Source organism: Elephantulus edwardii, unplaced genomic scaffold (assembly GCF_000299155.1).
Source record: "Elephantulus edwardii isolate Elephantulus edwardi_28Jun2011 unplaced genomic scaffold, EleEdw1.0 scaffold00220, whole genome shotgun sequence".
Lineage (NCBI taxonomy): Eukaryota > Metazoa > Chordata > Mammalia > Macroscelidea > Macroscelididae > Elephantulus > Elephantulus edwardii.
In genome coordinates this window covers 463,566-481,697 of record NW_006399970.1, presented here as the reverse complement: position 1 = coordinate 481,697, position 18,132 = coordinate 463,566, and the positions used below count along the sequence as shown (strand labels likewise).

Sequence of the window (18,132 nt, the reverse complement as noted above, 5' to 3'; positions counted from 1 at the left end):
TTTACTTTTCCAAGAGGGTAGTGTACTAGGGGGGAGGGTTGGGAGGGGAGAAAAGTGCAACAATGAATGAATGGAAATCCAAAGTCTCTGTAAATTTTTACTGAAATTAATAATAAAAAAAATTTTAAAAAAGATTTGGATGAGAGTTAAAAATGTCTCTTGTATGCATTAAGTAGTGTTCCAAATAATCGTATGGAAATTGAAACATGCCATAAGAGTCCTGTTCTAAAATGCTTCAATATTAAAATGACTGTCTCAAATAAAAAAAGAGAAAAAAAGCAGCTGAATACAGTGCAGTCATTTGATACTCTCAAACAATTTTATGAAGGAAATTCTTTGAACCAAGTGTCCTGAGAATCTGTGTGATTGAACAGTTTACTTGAGGTGTTTTATATTTGTTGGGGTTTTGTGTATTGGGGGGTTTTTTCCAAATTTAAAAAATTCTATTTTTTTACTGTTACATAAAGGTTTTAAAATTTAATTGCATGCATTAATTCCTATACATTGTGTTTCAATATATACACTGTATTTTATATAGTCTTTCATTTACATTGTGTTCCACAGTCTTATATGAATTATATTTTCTATAATCAATTCCTATTTGATCTGTGCCTGTAGTTGCCTGTCTTTTGAGTTGCCCTTGAATCTTCCTGTTCCTTCACAACCTCCGCATCCATCCGCAACACTTTGCTTTCCCAGTGGTTTCCACTCTTCCCCTGTTCCCATCCCTTCCCCTTTTGAACATTCCTACACATGTTACTAGTTTTCCTATTTTTTGCAAAGATGATCATATGCGCTTGAATAGTTTTAAAGACATAGATCTCGATCTGACTTTGCTTTTTATATTATTGTTTTCATCTGTTTGCTTTTAGAACCTTCAGGGCCATATCTTTGTCATTTATAATTCCTCAGATTGTCTTAGTAATGGTATCATAATCTAAACCTTTTACTTGTTAGGTAGCTTTAAGTGTAGCCTTTAAGATATTATTTATTCTAACCTCAAACAAAACCTGAAATGAATCTGGGAGAGCCTGAAGGAGAACCATTTGTTCCCAGCAAGGCAACTTTAAGAATGCCTTGGTCAAGGAAAAAAAGCTTTCTGAAGACTCCAGGTGACATGAGAGCAAATTCTTGATGTTACAGGTTCTAGGGACATTATTTCTTAAAAAAAAAAAAACAAAAAAAAAAACTACGCCTCAGTACATCTTTTCTTTTGCTCCCTGGAATTCATCTTTAGTCTTAAGTTTCTGTTATTTGACAAGAAACACACCTGCTTCCCTTGTTTCTGTGACCTCTAGTTGACTGTCTACCAAAAATGTTAAGATTAGAAGGGGGCAGAACAAAACTAGGGAGAAACAAAATTAAAAACTGATTGGTTAGAATTTACAGATAATACTTTGAATAGTCAAACCTTGGTATAAGTCAAACCTTGCCACTTCTTTGCCTCCACTGTTGAAACATGTTTAAGATAAGAGGAGTTTGCAGTGATTACTTTATAATATTAGGAGACCAAAAGTGGCTTTAAAGTTACCAGGAGTCGTTTAGTACAGAATATGTAATTAAATTAATTTTCATATAGTCATAGTTTGGGGAAAGTAGATCTCTTGAAAAATAGTGGGAAACATTCTAATATTAGAATAGTGAGTGAGCTAGAAATAGTATGCAGTATAATACCATAGATTATTCAGGAAGAGCCTTAAAATATAAATAAATTGTTTAAGATCTCTCATTTTAAAGGTTGGCAGTCAAGAATACCATTTGTCTTTATCCATTGATTCTGTAGGCTGATAAACGAGCAGCTGCAGCGGTCACTTGATGACCATCAACATCGACTTATCTTAAAAAGAGGTGAACTGGACTCAGCCCAAGGACAAATTAGAGTACTGGAGGAAAAATTAGGTAAGTGTTTATAGTTTCTTACTGTCCTAATTATGTTTACCAACCCTAATTTACTCTTAACAAATGTTTCTTTTCATTTCTAGATAAGATGACCCTTAAGGTAGCTTCACAGGACCAGGAGACTAATGTCATGAAAAAGACCATAAGTGTTATGGATAAAGAAAAAGACTTTCTTCAAGAGACTGTCGATGAAAAGACAGAAAAAATTGCAAACTTAGAAGAAAACTTAGCTAATAAAGTATGTGACTAGGTAGTTCTTTCTCAAGTCTTAGGTTCCTGAGATCCAAGACTTCTAATATACTTTTTATATTAAATTCCTAGCCTGTTAAATTTAGGTTTATATATTTCATATTGATTAAATTTTTCTCTAGCTTTTCTATTTTCTTAAAGGATCCCTAGTGGTTCTGTTTCTGAAGTGTACTGACTGCTCTAACCAAAAGGTTAGCAATTTGAGTCCACCAGCTGCTCTGCTTCTCCATGTTATAGGAGAAACATATTTTTTAAAGGTTAATAATACATTTTATCCCAGTAATTTGAAACTTAAAAAGTTATCCAAGCTACACTACAGTTTTGTTCATCAGATCTCATCACAGGAAATCATTCAAGTACTTAAGAGTAGATGAGAACATACTGAATGAAGTGAGAAGTAAAATTGGAATGTAAAATTAGTTTTACTTGGAGCTTTCTTCTATGGCATAGTTGATGTAATTGCATATGAGGTGAATAGACACAATAAGATTTATACACTATACTAAAGATAAATCTATGTGAACAGTTCAGAATTTCACTTCTTTTATTAATTTCTATAGGAAAAAACTATTGCTCATATGAAGGTAACCATGTCAGAGTATGACTCATCTCTAAAGTAAGTAGCCCATGAAATGACAACTTGGAAATATTTGTTGAGTACAAATATATTTAACTAACAATCCTGCAGTGGGGATATTTTCTTTTGCAAATTCCTTATGCCATTTTGTAAATTTTACTTTCTTCGTCATCTTGGCTTAAAAATGTATTATCCTTTTTAACTTTCTCTCTTTCTCTGTAATCCACACCTAATAATTTTTCTTTTGTGTGCCATCAAGCCAGTTCAACTCTTAGCAACCCTGTTTTCTAAGAGGGTCAAAGGACTGCCTGGTGATTTAGGGGCTGAAATCTTTATGGGGGCAGATCACCAGATCTTTTTTTTTCTTTTCTTTTTTCTTTTTTTCCATGAAAATCACTAAAGTATAATTTAGCAGCTGAGTCCTTAACTAGTGTGTCTCCAGGGCTCCTTTTTAGATGCCTGCTTGCTCTTTACTTCTGCTTACCCGGTTAGAGCTCTAATCACAGAAACCTGGGCTACTTTAGTTGCTATTCTTAAATGTATTGTCCATCTAAACTTGAAACAACAGTACAAAATTTCACATTTTATCCCTATGTCTCCAGAAAGATTTTATAAGCTTTTCAAGATGAAAGTCATTAATTGCATTTGCGTTTAGATATCCTTACAATATTTTTTACATGATGGGAAATGAGGTATAAACATGTACTAAATATTTGTCAGTTACTCTACTATATTCTACTCTGAGCTCTTGAAAATACTTTGTTTACTTGACTTACAGAATAACACATAAAATATGTTCATTTGACTTATAGGATGATTCATGTATTTGATTACTAATTTGCATTTACTCTTATTAGAGACCTAAAAAGATTTGATTTATCTAATAAGTGATTTAATGCAGTAGTTATGAATTCTTTATTTTTAGTTTCATTAAGATCAAAACCGTTTTTTTCAGTGAACTATAGTCTTTCAAGTAGTCCACTTATGACATATAACAACATAGTCTTTCAAAAAGAATCATTTACTATTCCCATCTCACTCATTTAATAGCCATCTGAAAGATACATTGACTAATAGAGATCATGAGATAAGCAGCCTCCGGCGCCAGCTTGATACAGCCCACAAAGAACTTGAAGACACAGGAAGATCCAGAGATATCTCTTTGAAGGAAAACAGAAGATTGCAGGATGATCTGAGTACAATGGCAAGAGAAAACCAGGTATAAATCAAGGACTAACCATGGATAATTTTATAGTAACTTTTACAATTTTAAAGTTCTAAATGTGTTCTAAGATGTAAGGAAGCAGTGTGACTGGCTCCGGACAGAGCAGGGTTCAGATCTGCTGTATATAGGGTCACTATGGGGGTTGTAGGTGACTTGACGGCACATAACAGCAACAATAAACCAAGTGTTTAAAGGTAAATATAGTTTCTCAAAGTATGTAAAAATGTACTTTTGAGTCTCACTATTTGTCACAGTATTTTATTGGTACAATTGAGGGTCTCATTATCATTTTGGTCTTTGTTCCAAGGAAACCTAAAGATGGAAGCAAAATACTCTTTTTGGAAGAAATCATTGTCCCTCTATTGGCTGACAAAATTAGAATCACTCCCGAGGCAAAGTTTCTGTGTTTTAAAGACCTATGATTGGGCACAGTGACTGCAGCAGTGACCTTTCACACAAAAGCAGAGATTGTGAGGATGGTGAGGGTTTCCATCTGTATGGTCATTACGAATGGAGGCAACACAGTGGCCCCTAACAACAACACAAGTTTAGTTACGCATGCTTACTTCTATTGATTTGAAGATAGTAAAAAAAATGCATATTTTAGAAGGAAGAGTACTGAAAGTAACTGAATTTTGTTTATACTGGGTTTTGAAAACATTGTGCCAAGATGGCCAGTGATTTTCCTGGTTTAAATATTTTACTTTAAAAAAAAAAAATTACTTTCTGGGAGCTCTGGTGGCCTAGTGGAAAGAAGCTGCACTTCAATCCCAGAGGTATGCAGTTCAAATCTACTAGATGCTCTGCTGGAGAAGGAGGGACAGTCTCCTCCTGTACCACCAGTCAGATTCAGTTTGACAGTTGTTGTTGTTGTTGTTCTTGTTATGTGCCGTCACGTCGTTTGCGACTCATAGCGACCCAATGTACAACAGCCCTAAACTGTGCTCTATCCTGTGCCAGTCTCACTGCCCCTGACAAACCCATCCCGAGTACCCCAGTCACTGAATCAATCCACCTCATAGAGGGTCTTCCCCTCCTGCGCTGTCCCTCCACTCTGCCCAGCATGATGTCCCTCTCCAAAGACCTGTCTCTCCTTACAACATGTCCAGAGTATGTTAGGCGAAGCCCCAGAATCCTTGCCTCCAAGGAGCAGCCTGGTTTAATCCTCTCTACGATGAATCTGTTTGTTTTCTTGGCAGTCCATGGTACATTCAATACTCTTCTCCAGCACCACAGCTCAAAGGCGTCAATTCTCCTTCTATCCTCCCTAGTCATTGTCCAACTCTCTGATGCATAACAAGTGATTGCAAAAACCATGGCCTGTATCAGGCGGACCTTAGTCTCCAGAGAGACACTGTTGTTCTTGAGTATTTTGGAGAGGTCCTTAACCACAGACTTTCCCATCGCAATACGTTTTTTTATTTCCTGGCTACTGGTGCCAAGAGTGTTGACTGTGGAGCCGAGCATACTGAAGCTGTGAACAATCTCAATCTCTTCGCCATCCATCCTGATGCTACCGATTGGTCCAGTGGTGAGAATTTTTGTCTTCTTAACATTGAGCCTCAGTCCATATTGAAGGCTGCAGTCCTTGACCCTCTGCAGTAAGTGCATGAGGTCCTCCTCAGTTTCAGTCCTTGACCCTCTGCAGTAAGTGCATGAGGTCCTCAGTTTCAGCGAGCAAGGTTGTGTCATCTGCATAACGCAGACTGTTGATAGATCGTCCACCAATCCTAACGCCACGCCTCTCCTCATAGAGCCCCGCCTCTCGGATAATCTGCTCTGCATACAGGTTGAAAAGGTATGGAGACAGGACACATCCCTGATGTACACCCTTCCCAATTTTGAACCATGCAGTGTTGCCCTGCTCTGTTCTGACGACTGCCTCTTGGTCCAAGTATAGGTTTCGCATTAGGACGATTAAATGTTCTGGGATTCCCATTCTTCTCAGAGTCAGCCGCAATTTGTTATGATCTACGCAGAACACTAATGAGCAAAGACCAGATGAGTTGTGGGAGGATGTCAAATGTATCATCCAGGAAGAGTGCAAGCGGTCATTACAAAGACAGAAGAGGAAGAAAAGACCAAAATGGATGTCAGAGGAAACTCTGAAGATTGCACTGGAACGTAGAGAAGCCAAAGCACAAGGAAGAATCCAAAACACTAAAGAGCTGAACAGAAGATTCCAAAAGGCAGCACAGAATGACAAAGCAAAATACTACAATGAAATGTGCGAGGAGCTAGAGTTGGAAAATCAAAAGGGCCGAGCTCGTTCAGCATTTCCTAAGCTCAAGGAACTGAAAAGCAAATTCCGACCTCGAGTTGCTACAATCAAGGATGCTTTAGGCAGAATGTCAAACAATCCAGGAAGTATCAAAAGAAGATGGAAGGAATATACTGAGTCCTTGTACCGAAATGAATTGGCAGATGCAGAAGCATTTAATGAAATAGCATTTGAGCCAGAGCCGATGGTGATGAAGGCGGAAGTTCAAGCTGCTCTGAAGGAAATAGCAAAAAATAAGGCCCCCAGAATAGATGGTATACCAATTGACATATTTCAGCTAACAGATGCTGCCGTGGATGTGCTCACCAAGTTGTGCCAAGAAATCTGGAGAACAACCACTTGGCCACTGACTGGAAGAGGTCTATATTTGTTCCCATCCCAAAGAAGGGCGACCCAACTGAGTACAGAAACTACAGAACAATATCATTGATTTCACATGCAAGCAAGATTCTACTGAAGATTATCCAAAAATGACTGGAACAGCAACACATCAGCAGAGAACTGCCAGAAGTCCAGGCTGGGTTTAGAAGGGATCGTGGTACTAGGGATATTGTAGCTGATGTTAGATGGATCTTAGCTGAAAGCAGAGAATACCAGAAGAATGTCTGTGTTTCATTGAAGTTTGACAGTACACATAAAAAATAATAAATTTTTAAAAAAAATTCTTTACAGTATTATTAATTATTAAGCATAGCAGGAGTGGCATCCACTTCCTAAACAACTTGCCTCTAGAAACCCTATGAACTTTAGTAAATGTCGATAGTTGTAGAGGGACTTCAGGCATTTTGTACATAGAGTCTCTGAGTTGTGCTTGACTGAAGGTAATCAACAACAGCATTCTGATATTAGGAGCAAAAAAAAAATGTCAACTCTAGCCCTTAGTGTGACTGTGTAGAACATCATTGGAGATGTAAAGTTTGGGTGAAAAGATAAGTTCAACTAAGAAATTAAAACATAGCAAATTTTCCCTTTTCCCCCTTAATATGACCCTAATTCTAAAGAGTTCTTTTAATAGGAACAGAACTTATTAGGTACTGTGTTTTATTTTTGTCCTCAATTATTTTGATTTTTAGGAAATCTCATTGGAATTGGAAGCAGCAGTGCAAGAAAAAGAGGAAATGAAAAATAGAGTTCATAATTACATAACTGAGGTGTCACGATGGGAGAGCTTAATGGCTAGTAAGGTGAAAAATATATTTTTTATTTCAAGTTGACATTTTTTAAAAAGTTTTGTGTGTTTTGATTTTCTCCCCCATTCTTAGATTTTAAACATTTGGAAGGGAAGACCTCGCCTACTACCTATAGTAGTATAGTGTCTGTACAGGCCGCTTACACTTTTTCAAGAACAAAAAATCACAGAATATATGGTGTGTTTGAAACAGTGTGTCATAATGAATGACAGTTACTAATTTAGAAACAATATCATTTTATTTAAACCAGGAAAAGGAAAATCAAGATTTGTTAGATCGATTTCAAATGCTTCATAACCAGGCGGAAGACTGGGAGGTAAAAGCTCACCAGGCTGAAGGAGAAAACAGCTCAGTTCGACTTGAACTTCTTTCTATTGATACGGAGAGAAGACACCTTCGAGAAAGGGTGGACCTGCTGGAAAAAGAAATTCAGGAGGTAATGCTTTTATTTTAACTTGTGAGGATTTAAGAAAAAGTAATCAAAAACACAATGCTCAGGTAACCTATGTCTGCACTGATAGAATCAAGATGTAATGGTACATTTTTCATTGATTCTGATCATTTTCTTAAGAGCCTTAGTACATTTTCCCCCCCAGTGGTTTTCAGTCAATCACTCATATACACTTTGTCTTACAGCATCAATTACAGTTTTATAATGCCATTATTTACATCATCATTTTAAAATCCCACTGTGCCCGCTTTCCCTGCCCTTACCCACCCATTTGCTAATCTCTGCTCCCTCTCCCTCCTCTTTTGGGGCCAGCCCTCCACATTTTTTTATATCTGTGCATAGACCTCTCCTTAGCCTTCACCCCCTCTTTCTTCCCCTTATTCCATCAGTTTTACATCTCCTGTTCCAGATTGTTAATTGCAATACATATAATGTCTGATTGTCCATGTATTTCAGATTGACCTACCCTTCACCTGTTCTAATAGGATGTTCCTTATCTGTGGTTTTTTTCCTGCTTAGAGCTTCCTTCCATTTTAATAGGAACTTTCCCTTGTTAATTTAGTTACTGTCATGTTTTTGGTCCATCTCTTTTACTAACTTTACCAGAGGAGTAGAGATTTTTAGCTTTAATATTTTAATAAATCAACTTTATTGACATACAGTTTTCATCCAGTAAAGTATGCCCCTTTTAAGTGTAAAATATGTTCAGTTCTGACAACTATTTATATACCCATGGACTCTTCTATCAAGATACAAAAAAGCCAGTCAGCACAAGACATTTCTTAGTGTCTCTTTACAGTCAGTGCTCTCACCACCACCCCCTCCAGGCGACCTTTCTTTCACTGAAGATTGGTCTTTTTTGTTCGGAAATTTCATATTGCCACAGCATAATGTTTTTGAAATTAATCCATATTGGCATGAATCAGAAGTTTGTTATCTTATTTTTATAAAGTTGTATTCTGCTGGGTGATTATATCACAAAATTTGTTTATTCATGTACCTGTTGACAGGTAATTTGGGTTGTTTCCAGTTTGAGGCCATTATGAGTAGAGCTGCTTTAAGTGTTAACAGAGATTTTAAGGGGGGCTTACAATTTGAGTATTTGCTGTCATAATATATTTAGCTTTAAAAGGAGTTATGAAATTCATTTTTGGTTCATGAGCATGATGATTGGGTATTCATGCTTTTGTATGACATATGCAACCTTTAAACTTTGTTACAACATGGGCACGTTACCTTTCTGACTTAAAAACAAGCAAAAAATGAACTATCGGACTTTCTTTTTAAGTAAAAATGTGAAGTTTTACCATTTTACATTTTTTCGAGCAATGAATACACATGAGAGTTGTAGTACCTCCAAATCTTCAACCCATATCTGACATAAATTTTAGTGTGTAATGGTACCTCTGTGTGGTGTTAGTTTGTATTTTTTTGTCACTAGCAGTATTTAGCATCTTGTTATATACTTACTCACAATTTGTGCATCTTCTGGGGAGTATGTGTTCATATTTGTTGCTTATTTTATTTACGTGAGCTTTCTTTTTACTACGTAGTTTAATACTAAATGAAAGTACTTGTTGCATATATAGACAAAGATATAGATAGTGAATATTCTAATCTGTGGTTGCTTTTCCTTAGTGTTGTTGTTATGTGCCATCAAAGCATTTGCGACTCATAGCGACCCTATGTACAACAGCCCTAAACCCTGCTCTATCCTGTGCCAATCTCACTGCCTCTGACACACCCATCCCTATTAGCCCAGTCACTGAATCAATCCACCTCATAGAGGATCTTCCCCTCCTGCACTGTCCCTCTACTCTACCCAGCATGATGTCCCTCTCTAAAGACCTGTCTCTCCTTACAACATGTCCAAAGTATGTCAGGCGAAGCCCCAGAATCCTTGCCTCCAAGGAGCAGCCTTGTTTAATCCTCTCTACAATGAATCTGTTTGTTTTCTTGGCAGTCCATGGTACATTCAGTACTCTTCTCCAGCACCACAGCTCAAAGGCGTCAATTCTCCTTCTATCCTTAGTAGTGAATTAAAAAAAAATTGCTTATATTAATGTAAAAAACTAGTGAAACCTGACTTCAAAATTTTAATTATCTGTTTTACTTTACGATAAGCATTTTTTTTAAATTTCCTTTGAGTTGATTCCATCTCCAGAGAGAACTGTGCTCTGTACAGGAGCTAATTTTTTTCAGGGTGGATCTCTAGGTTTCCCAGAGTGCCTAAGAATGAACTCAAACTTCCAGCCATTTGTTAGCCAGAGAGTACTTTAACCTTTTGTTAGCTAATTTAGCATCTACTTAAGAATTCTTTGCCTACTCCTAGGTTACAAAGATTTTGTTACAGTTTCTAATAGTAGTTTTACAGTTTTGGTTCTTCATTTAGAACCAAGTGCTACCCTCATGGATTTTAGATATTTGCAGTTTAAAATTCATCTGAAGATTCAAGGGAATAAAATGCAATTTCCTGAAATTCCTTCTTTGATACAACCAAGATGCATTAATAATAGTAATTATGGGTGACTGGAATGCAAAATATGGGGACAAAGAAGAAGTTTCTGTAGTCGGAAAACATATACCTGGTGACAGAAATAAGGCTGGAGATAGAATGATGGAATTTTGTACAATCAGTGTTTTATTCATTACAGATACCTTTTATAAGAAACACAGACATCAACTGTAGAAAAAGATGTCACCTGATGGTTACCAAAGGAATCAGATTGGTTACATCTGTGGAAAGAATCACTAGAGAAGCTCAGTATCAGTTGTGAAGACTAGGCTAGGTGCCTACTGTGCAACAGACCATCAACTACTCATATGTGAGTTCAAACTGAAACCAAAGAAAATTAAAACAAATCCATAAGAACAAAATTTTGACCTTGAGTCTATCCTACATAAATTTAAAAATCATCTCAGGTATATATTTGAGGCCTTGAACACCAATGAATGAAGACCGGATGAGCTGTGGGAGGATTTCAAGAATTATCATCTAGGAAGAATGCAGCAGGTCATTACAAAGACAGAGGAGGAAGAAAAGACCGAGTTGGATGTCACAGGACACTCTGAATATTGCACTAGAATGCAGCTGATAAGCCAAGGCAAAGGGAAGAAATCAGGAAATTTAAGGAACTGAATGGAAGATTTCAAGGGGAGCTCAGGAAAACAAAGCAAAATATTAGAATGAAATGTTCAAAGAGCTGAGTCAGAAAATCAAAAAGGATGAACTCGCTTAGAGTTTCTTAAACTGGCACATAAACTTAAAAAGGAACTAAAGAACAAATTCAAGCCCTTAGTAGCAATACTTATGGATCCTGTGAGCAGAATATTGAATGATCCAGGAAGCATTAAAAGAAGATGGAAGGAATGCACTGTATCAACAAGAATTGGCTGATAAGAAGCATTTCAAGAAACAACATATGATCAAGAGGCAGTGAAGATGAAGGAAGACATTGAAGCTGCTCTGAAGGAATTAGTAAGAAACAAGGCCCCAAGAATTGATGAAATACCAATTGGCATGTTTCAGCAAGAAGATTCTGCCTTTGATGTGCTGACCAGGTTGTGCCAAGAAATCTGGAGCACAACCACCTGGCCAACTAACTGGAAGATATCCATATTTATACCCATTCAAAAAAAAGGTGATCCAAGAGAGTATGGAAATTACTGAACAGTATCAATAATATCACATGGAAGCAAAATCCAGCTGAAAATTATCCAAAAACTACTGAAACGGTACATCAACACAGAACTACCAGAAGTGCAAGCTGAAGCTGGGTGTAGAAGAGGCACTAACCAATGTCAGATGGATCAAGCTTGAAAGCAGGGAGTACCAGAAGAATGTCTGTCTGTGTTTTATTGACTATGCAAAGGCATTTGACTGAGTGGATATCAACAAACTGTGGCTAACCTTGAGAAAAATGGGAATCCTAGAACACCTGATTGTTCTCATGTGAAACCTCTACTTGAACCAGGAAGCAGTCATCCAAACAGAGCAAGACAACACCGCTTGGTTCAAAATCAGGAAAGGTGTACGTCAGGGACGCATCCTGTCTCCATACCTTTTCAGTCTATATGCAGAACCAATATTCGGGAAGCTGAGCTTTATGAGGAGGAAGTGGCATCAGGATTGGAGGAAGACTCATCAACAGCCTGTTTTATGCAGATGAGACAGCCTTCTTCCTGAAGAGGACCTGAAGCACTTGCTGCAAAAGTTTAAGGACTGCAATCTTCAATATGGATTGAAGCTCAATATCAAGAAGACAAAGATTCTCACCATTGGACCAATTAATTGGCAGCACCATGATAGATGGGGAAGAGACTGTGACTGTTAACAATTTCACCTTGCTTAGCTCAACAGTCAACACCTTTAGCACCAGCAGTAAAGAAATCAAAATACAAATTTCACTGGGGGAAATCTGCTGTCAGGGACCTCTCCAGAGGGCTAAATAGCAAATATGTCAGTCTGGAGAATAAAGTGTGCCTGATCCAGGCCATGGTCACTGCAGTTACTTGCTATGCATCAAAGACATGGACAGTGACTAAGGATGACAGAAGAAGAATTGCGGCATTTGAATTGTAGTACTGGAGATGGATTTTGAACGTACTATGGACTGCCAAAAGAGAAAAACAGGTCTGTCCTGGAGAGGGTGAAACTGCATTGCTCCTGGGTGGCAGGGATTTTGAAACTCCTCCTCACATATTTTTGGCATGTTGCCAGAAAGGATCAGTCCTCAGAGAAGTACATCATGCTTGGAAGAGTAGAGGACCAGCACAGGAGAGGAAGACCTCAAATGAGATGGAGTAACACAGAAACTGGGGGTAATGGGGACAGGTGTGTCAGAGGCAGTGAAACTGGCTTAGTTATGGCAGTAGGACAGGGCACGGTTCAGAGCTGTTATGCGTAGGGTTGTTGTGCGTTGCAGTTGATTTGATGGCACATAACAACAAATTCAGAATTAATGTAAATTCTAAATTTACACTAAAAGCAAGTGTAAAGGGATTTATATGTTACTCTTTCTTGAAAAGGCATTATCATAACAAAAAGAAATGATAATGGAAAAACTGAATAGTTTCAGAATTCCCTCCTCCTAACAATATGTGACCACAACAATTTTCATCTTTGTATCTTCCAAATATATTAAGGAACTTGGCATGATTAATTCCTTTTATAAAGCACTGTAGCAGGTCATCTTTCAATGGCTGACGAGCAAATAATAACTTTCCTATTTTTATTAAATGAAGTTATAGTTGCTGAGATTCATAAAGTTACTGGCTTACCTGTTTTTATTGCGTTAACTTTTCACGTGCCTCTTTTTTTTTGTAGCACATAAATGCACACCATGCTTACGAATCTCAGATCTCCTCAATGGCAAAAGCCATGTCGAGGTTAGAAGGAGACCTTAGAAGTCAAGAAGAAGAAAAGGCATCAGTATTAAATGACTTATCATCTCTTCGTGAACTTTGCATTAAGCTTGATTCAGGAAAGGATATCATGACCCAACAATTGAATTCCAAAAATCTTGAATATGAGAGGGTAAGAACAAATACATATATATATTTGGAAATTGCCTTTACACCTAGCCTGATAACAAAACTGACTAGTCCCTTGCTAGAGTTCTGTATGCCTTGTTTGCATGATCTCCCTCTTATGGGTTCCATATACCATATTTGTGTTATTAGCAGGCTGTCCATTGCCTTTGCTAAGCCACATATACCTTATTTACATAGTCCTACCAAATCATTGTGTAGAGAAAGACTATAACTAGATGAGCCATTTGGAGTAATTCACTTCCCTGTAGTTGGCCACATTTTAAGATTTGTTAACTCTGTGAAGACGAATAATATGTCTTACAGTTAAAACTAGTAAACATTTAGTGAAAAAAAGATACTGTCAGAAGCATTCTGATTCATAGCAAGCATCTATCCAGTTTCTCCCATGAAATGACTTGGTAGATTCAAAATTGTTGACCTTTTAGCAGCATGGTAAGTTATGCATAAGTAAAGAATAGTCTGAACAGAAGACATTTTCTTTTAGTTAAGGAAGTGGATCAGAATCTTTTACCAATATTCAAAACAAAGCAACTGATGTGTATATAGTGCTACAGAACTCAGTTTTAAAATAAAGAATTTCCAAGAATAACTATAAAATGATGCCAAAGTAATGTTACTTGATTTTTTTTCTTAAAGGTTATGATGGAATTGGAAAATGCAAAATCAGAGACAGAGCTATTGAAAAAACAACTAACAAGTGAGAGATGTACAGTTAAAAACCTTGAATCATTACTAGCTTCCAATAGAGATAAAGAGTTCCATTCTCATATCTCCTCCCATGAGAAGGAAACAGAAATCCAATTACTAAAAGAGAAGCTAACCCTGGCAGAAAGCAAATTGTAAGTACCATAGGTCAGCCTGTGTGAGGAAAATTACTGTTGTTGTTAGGTCCCATCAGGTCAGCTATGACTCAGTGGTGATCCTATGAACAGCCTGAACCTTGCTCTATCCTATACCAGCCTCAAGATCTGTCATGCCCAAGCTTATTGTGGGAGTCCCTCTGGAGGGGTCTTCCTCTCTTTTTCTGACCTTCCACTTTTCCCTGCATGATGTTTTTTCCTAAGGATGAGCCTCTCCTAACAATGTACCCAATGTATGTGTGATAAGGTCTCACCATCCTTGCCTGTAAGGAGCACCTTGGTTTCATGTCCTCCAAGATAGACTTGCTTGTTCTTTTGGCAGTCCATGGAATATTTGGTACTTTTCTGAAACAGTACTATTCAAAGACACTAATTCGTCTTCTGTCATCCTTATTTATTCTCCAAGTTTCAGATGCATAAGAAGCAGTTGAAAAGACCATGGCTTGAATCAGGCATGCCTTTAGTCTTTAAACTGACATCATTGCTCCATAGCATTTGGGAGAGGTCCTTGACAGCAGATTTTCCCAATGCAGCATAACTTTTATTTCTTTACCACTGTTATCCTGGGTATTGATTGTAGATCAAAGTCCTCTTCACTTTCAACAAGCAGGGGTGTGTGAAGAAAATAACTTGCCGGAAATTATTCCATTTCCTTTGGGAGGAAGTGGAATAAGTGCAGAAGGAGTTGGGAGTGGGGCAGGTGATATAAAATGAAAACATTTGAATTGAAGTGTTTTGTTGCTTTTGGAAATTTAGAGTAGTTCGAGAGAAGCATCATGTTTGGAGATAATAGATTTGGACATCTCTAGCATCAGGTGGACTAACAGAGGTGAATGACAGTGTGAACATGAGAAAAATGCCCAAACTTAAGAGATGAGCAGAAAGGTCAGGAGAAAGTGGTTCAGGAAGTCATGCTCAGAGAATGCCTTGAGATCTTATCCTCATGAAAGTGTTGATTACCTTTCAGAATATTGGTGTCTCTTTAGGGTGGAGAAATTTGGTTACAGATGTTGGGAGAGGGGAGAAAATCTAGAGTGAATAACACTAGAATGTTGAATTGGCAGTTAAAGAGAAAAATATTTTCTTTCCAGGCATAACTGTAAATCTTATGGTTTTAACTAGTATGTGTGTGGGTAGGTGGGTGTGTGTATCTTAGTATACTTTAGATATTTTCAGGTGAAAGTCAAAGAAGATAAAGATAGTTTAAATCCTAATGTTACAGTTCCTGTGCTGTTCACATTTGCAGAATAACTACAGTGTCTATCACATAGTAAGAGCTCAGTTAATCTTTGTTAAATGAACCAGATGAAGGAAAAGGAAAGTTTGTAATAGAAACTTTCCAAAGCTTAGAGAATGACTACTAGGAAAAGTTTGGATCCTCTGTTTTTCTATCCTTAACCATCTTCTCCATTTGATTAATCACAAAGACAAAAATATATAATACGTGTCTTCAAAACAGAATGTTTCTTACTTATTTTTTTTCTTTTTAAATGTGTTTTAAAGAAGTTGCCAAAGCCGGGAGAATGCCTTACTTCGAACTAAAGTGGCAGAATTGCATATGGAGTATGATGCTATGAAAAGACAAATTTCAACTGAAAGATTTGAGCGGTAAGAAAAAAGCATTTAGTACTGAAGAATATTTTTATTCATTACTTATCCTATTTTTTAAAAAAAATGTAGTAAAGTTTACAGTATAGTTTACCTTTTTTGTTAGTATTATATATTAATGTTGTTGTTGTTGTTGATTGCCTTCGAGTCAAGCATGCCTTATAGTGACCCTGTGAAACAAAAGGCTTGAAGCCCCTCTACAACTATCGACATTTATTAAAGTTCATAGAGGTTCCAGAGGCATGTTGTTTAGGAAGTGGATGCCACTCCTGCTTCTAAACCTGTCATAGTATGTTACTGTTTTTATGTGCCAATGAATCACCTGCAATGTATAGCAATGCTATGTGCAGCAGCTCTGAACCCTTTCCTGTCCTGAGCCAGTCTCACTAATTCTGGCACACCAACCCCCATCACGCCAGTTACTTTGTCAGTCCATCTCCTCTGGGGTCTCCCTCTCCTGTGCTATCTGTCCACCCTTCCAAACATGATGTCCTTCTGCAAGGATAAGTATCTCCTGGCCACGTGCCTAAAGTATGTGAGATGGAGCTTCAAAATCCTAGCCTCCAAGAAGAGACTTGTTTACACTCTCTCCAAGACAGACTGATTTGTTTTCTTGGCAGTCCGTAGTATGTTCAAGACTTCTCCAGCACCACAACTTGAAGGCATTGATTCTTCTCCTTAGTCATTGTCCAACACTGAAGCTTAACAAGTAATTGTGAAGAACATGGCCTGGATTAGGTGCACCTTTGTCTCTAGACTGACATCATTGCTCTTCAGCACTCTGGAGAGGTCCATGACAGCAGATTTTCCCAGTGCAATTTGTCTTTTGACTTCCTGACCGCTGTTAAGAGTGTTGTGTATCCGAACAGCTTATACTTGCTTTTAACACATACAGTATATTCACTGTAGATAAGTCATTTTCATGCTCACTTCTGTTTCATTTTATTTGCTTTGTTTAGTTGAAAATATGAATTTCCAGGTGATAACTAAACAGGAACGCTTTAGTAGTATTTTTAAATTTGTTCCATACTTGGACCAGGAGGCAGTCGTCAGAATAGAGCAAGGAAACACTGCATGGTTCAAAATTGGGAGGGGTGTACACCATGGATGTGTCCTATCTCTGTACCTTTTTAACCTATATGCGGAAGAGATTATCTGGGAGGCCGGGCTGTATGAGGAGAAGTGTAGCTTCAGGGTTGGTGAAGATTCATCAACAATCTGCGTTATGCAGATGACACAACACTGCTTGCTGAAACTGAGGAGAACCTGAAGTGATTGCTGCAGAAGGTCAAGGACTGTAGGATTGAGACTCAATATCAAGACAAAGATTCTCACCACTGGGCCAATTGGCACCATCAGGATGGATGGCAAAGAGATTTAGATTGTTAACAGCTTTAGTTTGCTTGGCTCCACAGTCAACACTCTTGGCACCAGCAGCCAGGAAATTAAAAGGCATATTTGCAATGGGAAAGTCTGCTGTTAGGGACCTCTCCAAAGGGCTGAAGAGCAATAGTGTCACTGTGGAGACTAAGGTGTGCTTGATTCAGGCTATGGTCTTTGCAATCACTTGTTATGCATCAGAGAGCTGGACAATGACTAGGGAGGATAGAAGGAGAATTGATGCCTTTGAACTGTGATGCTGGAGAAGAGTATTGAAAATACCATGGACTGCTAAGAAAATGAACAGGTTCGTCATGGAGAGGGTTAAACCAGGCTACTCCTTGGAGGCAAGGATTCTGAAGCTTGTCTGACATGCTTTGGACATGTTGCAAGGAGGGACCAGTCCTTGGAGAGGGACGTCATGCTTGGGAGGGTGGAGGGATGGCTCAGGAGAAGAAGACCCTCTAGCGACTGGGGTAATGGGGGTATGTCTTTCGGAGACAGTAGGGTTGGCACAGGACAGAACAGGGTTTATGGCTGTTGTACATAGAGTCGCTGTGGCATGGCACATGACAACAAGCAAACAGCATTATAAAAATTACAGGTATCAACATTCCTGTTTCATCCTCAAGTAACGGTCAGGTTGCTTAGTAGGATAATTTTGTGTTATTTTTATGCATGACAGACTTTTGAGTTATATCTTTTTTAATTATAGATTGAATTTGCTAGGAACTTGTTCTTTATACTTCGAAAGAGACATGAAACTTAAAGTTGCAATCATGAAATTACAAGTGTTTTTAATTTTTATAGCTTAGCTGATATGGCTTCTTTGTATCCTAAACTGTGTTTATGATTGGGG

At 37.8% G+C, this 18,132-nt stretch overlaps 1 protein-coding gene across 1 annotated transcript in view; it reads left to right on the top strand.

Annotated features, from left to right (window-relative positions):
• The window catches only part of CEP135 (centrosomal protein 135kDa), a 110,338-nt gene that overhangs the window by 88,528 nt on the left and 3,678 nt on the right, over positions 1-18,132 (top strand). The window contains exons 15-23 of the mRNA XM_006898095.1: positions 1,784-1,899; positions 1,983-2,137; positions 2,709-2,764; positions 3,776-3,944; positions 7,305-7,415; positions 7,672-7,857; positions 13,199-13,408; positions 14,062-14,264; positions 15,789-15,893. Of these exons, the coding sequence (XP_006898157.1) occupies positions 1,784-1,899; positions 1,983-2,137; positions 2,709-2,764; positions 3,776-3,944; positions 7,305-7,415; positions 7,672-7,857; positions 13,199-13,408; positions 14,062-14,264; positions 15,789-15,893 (1,311 nt within the window). The remainder of the gene's footprint in view (positions 1-1,783; positions 1,900-1,982; positions 2,138-2,708; positions 2,765-3,775; positions 3,945-7,304; positions 7,416-7,671; positions 7,858-13,198; positions 13,409-14,061; positions 14,265-15,788; positions 15,894-18,132) is intronic.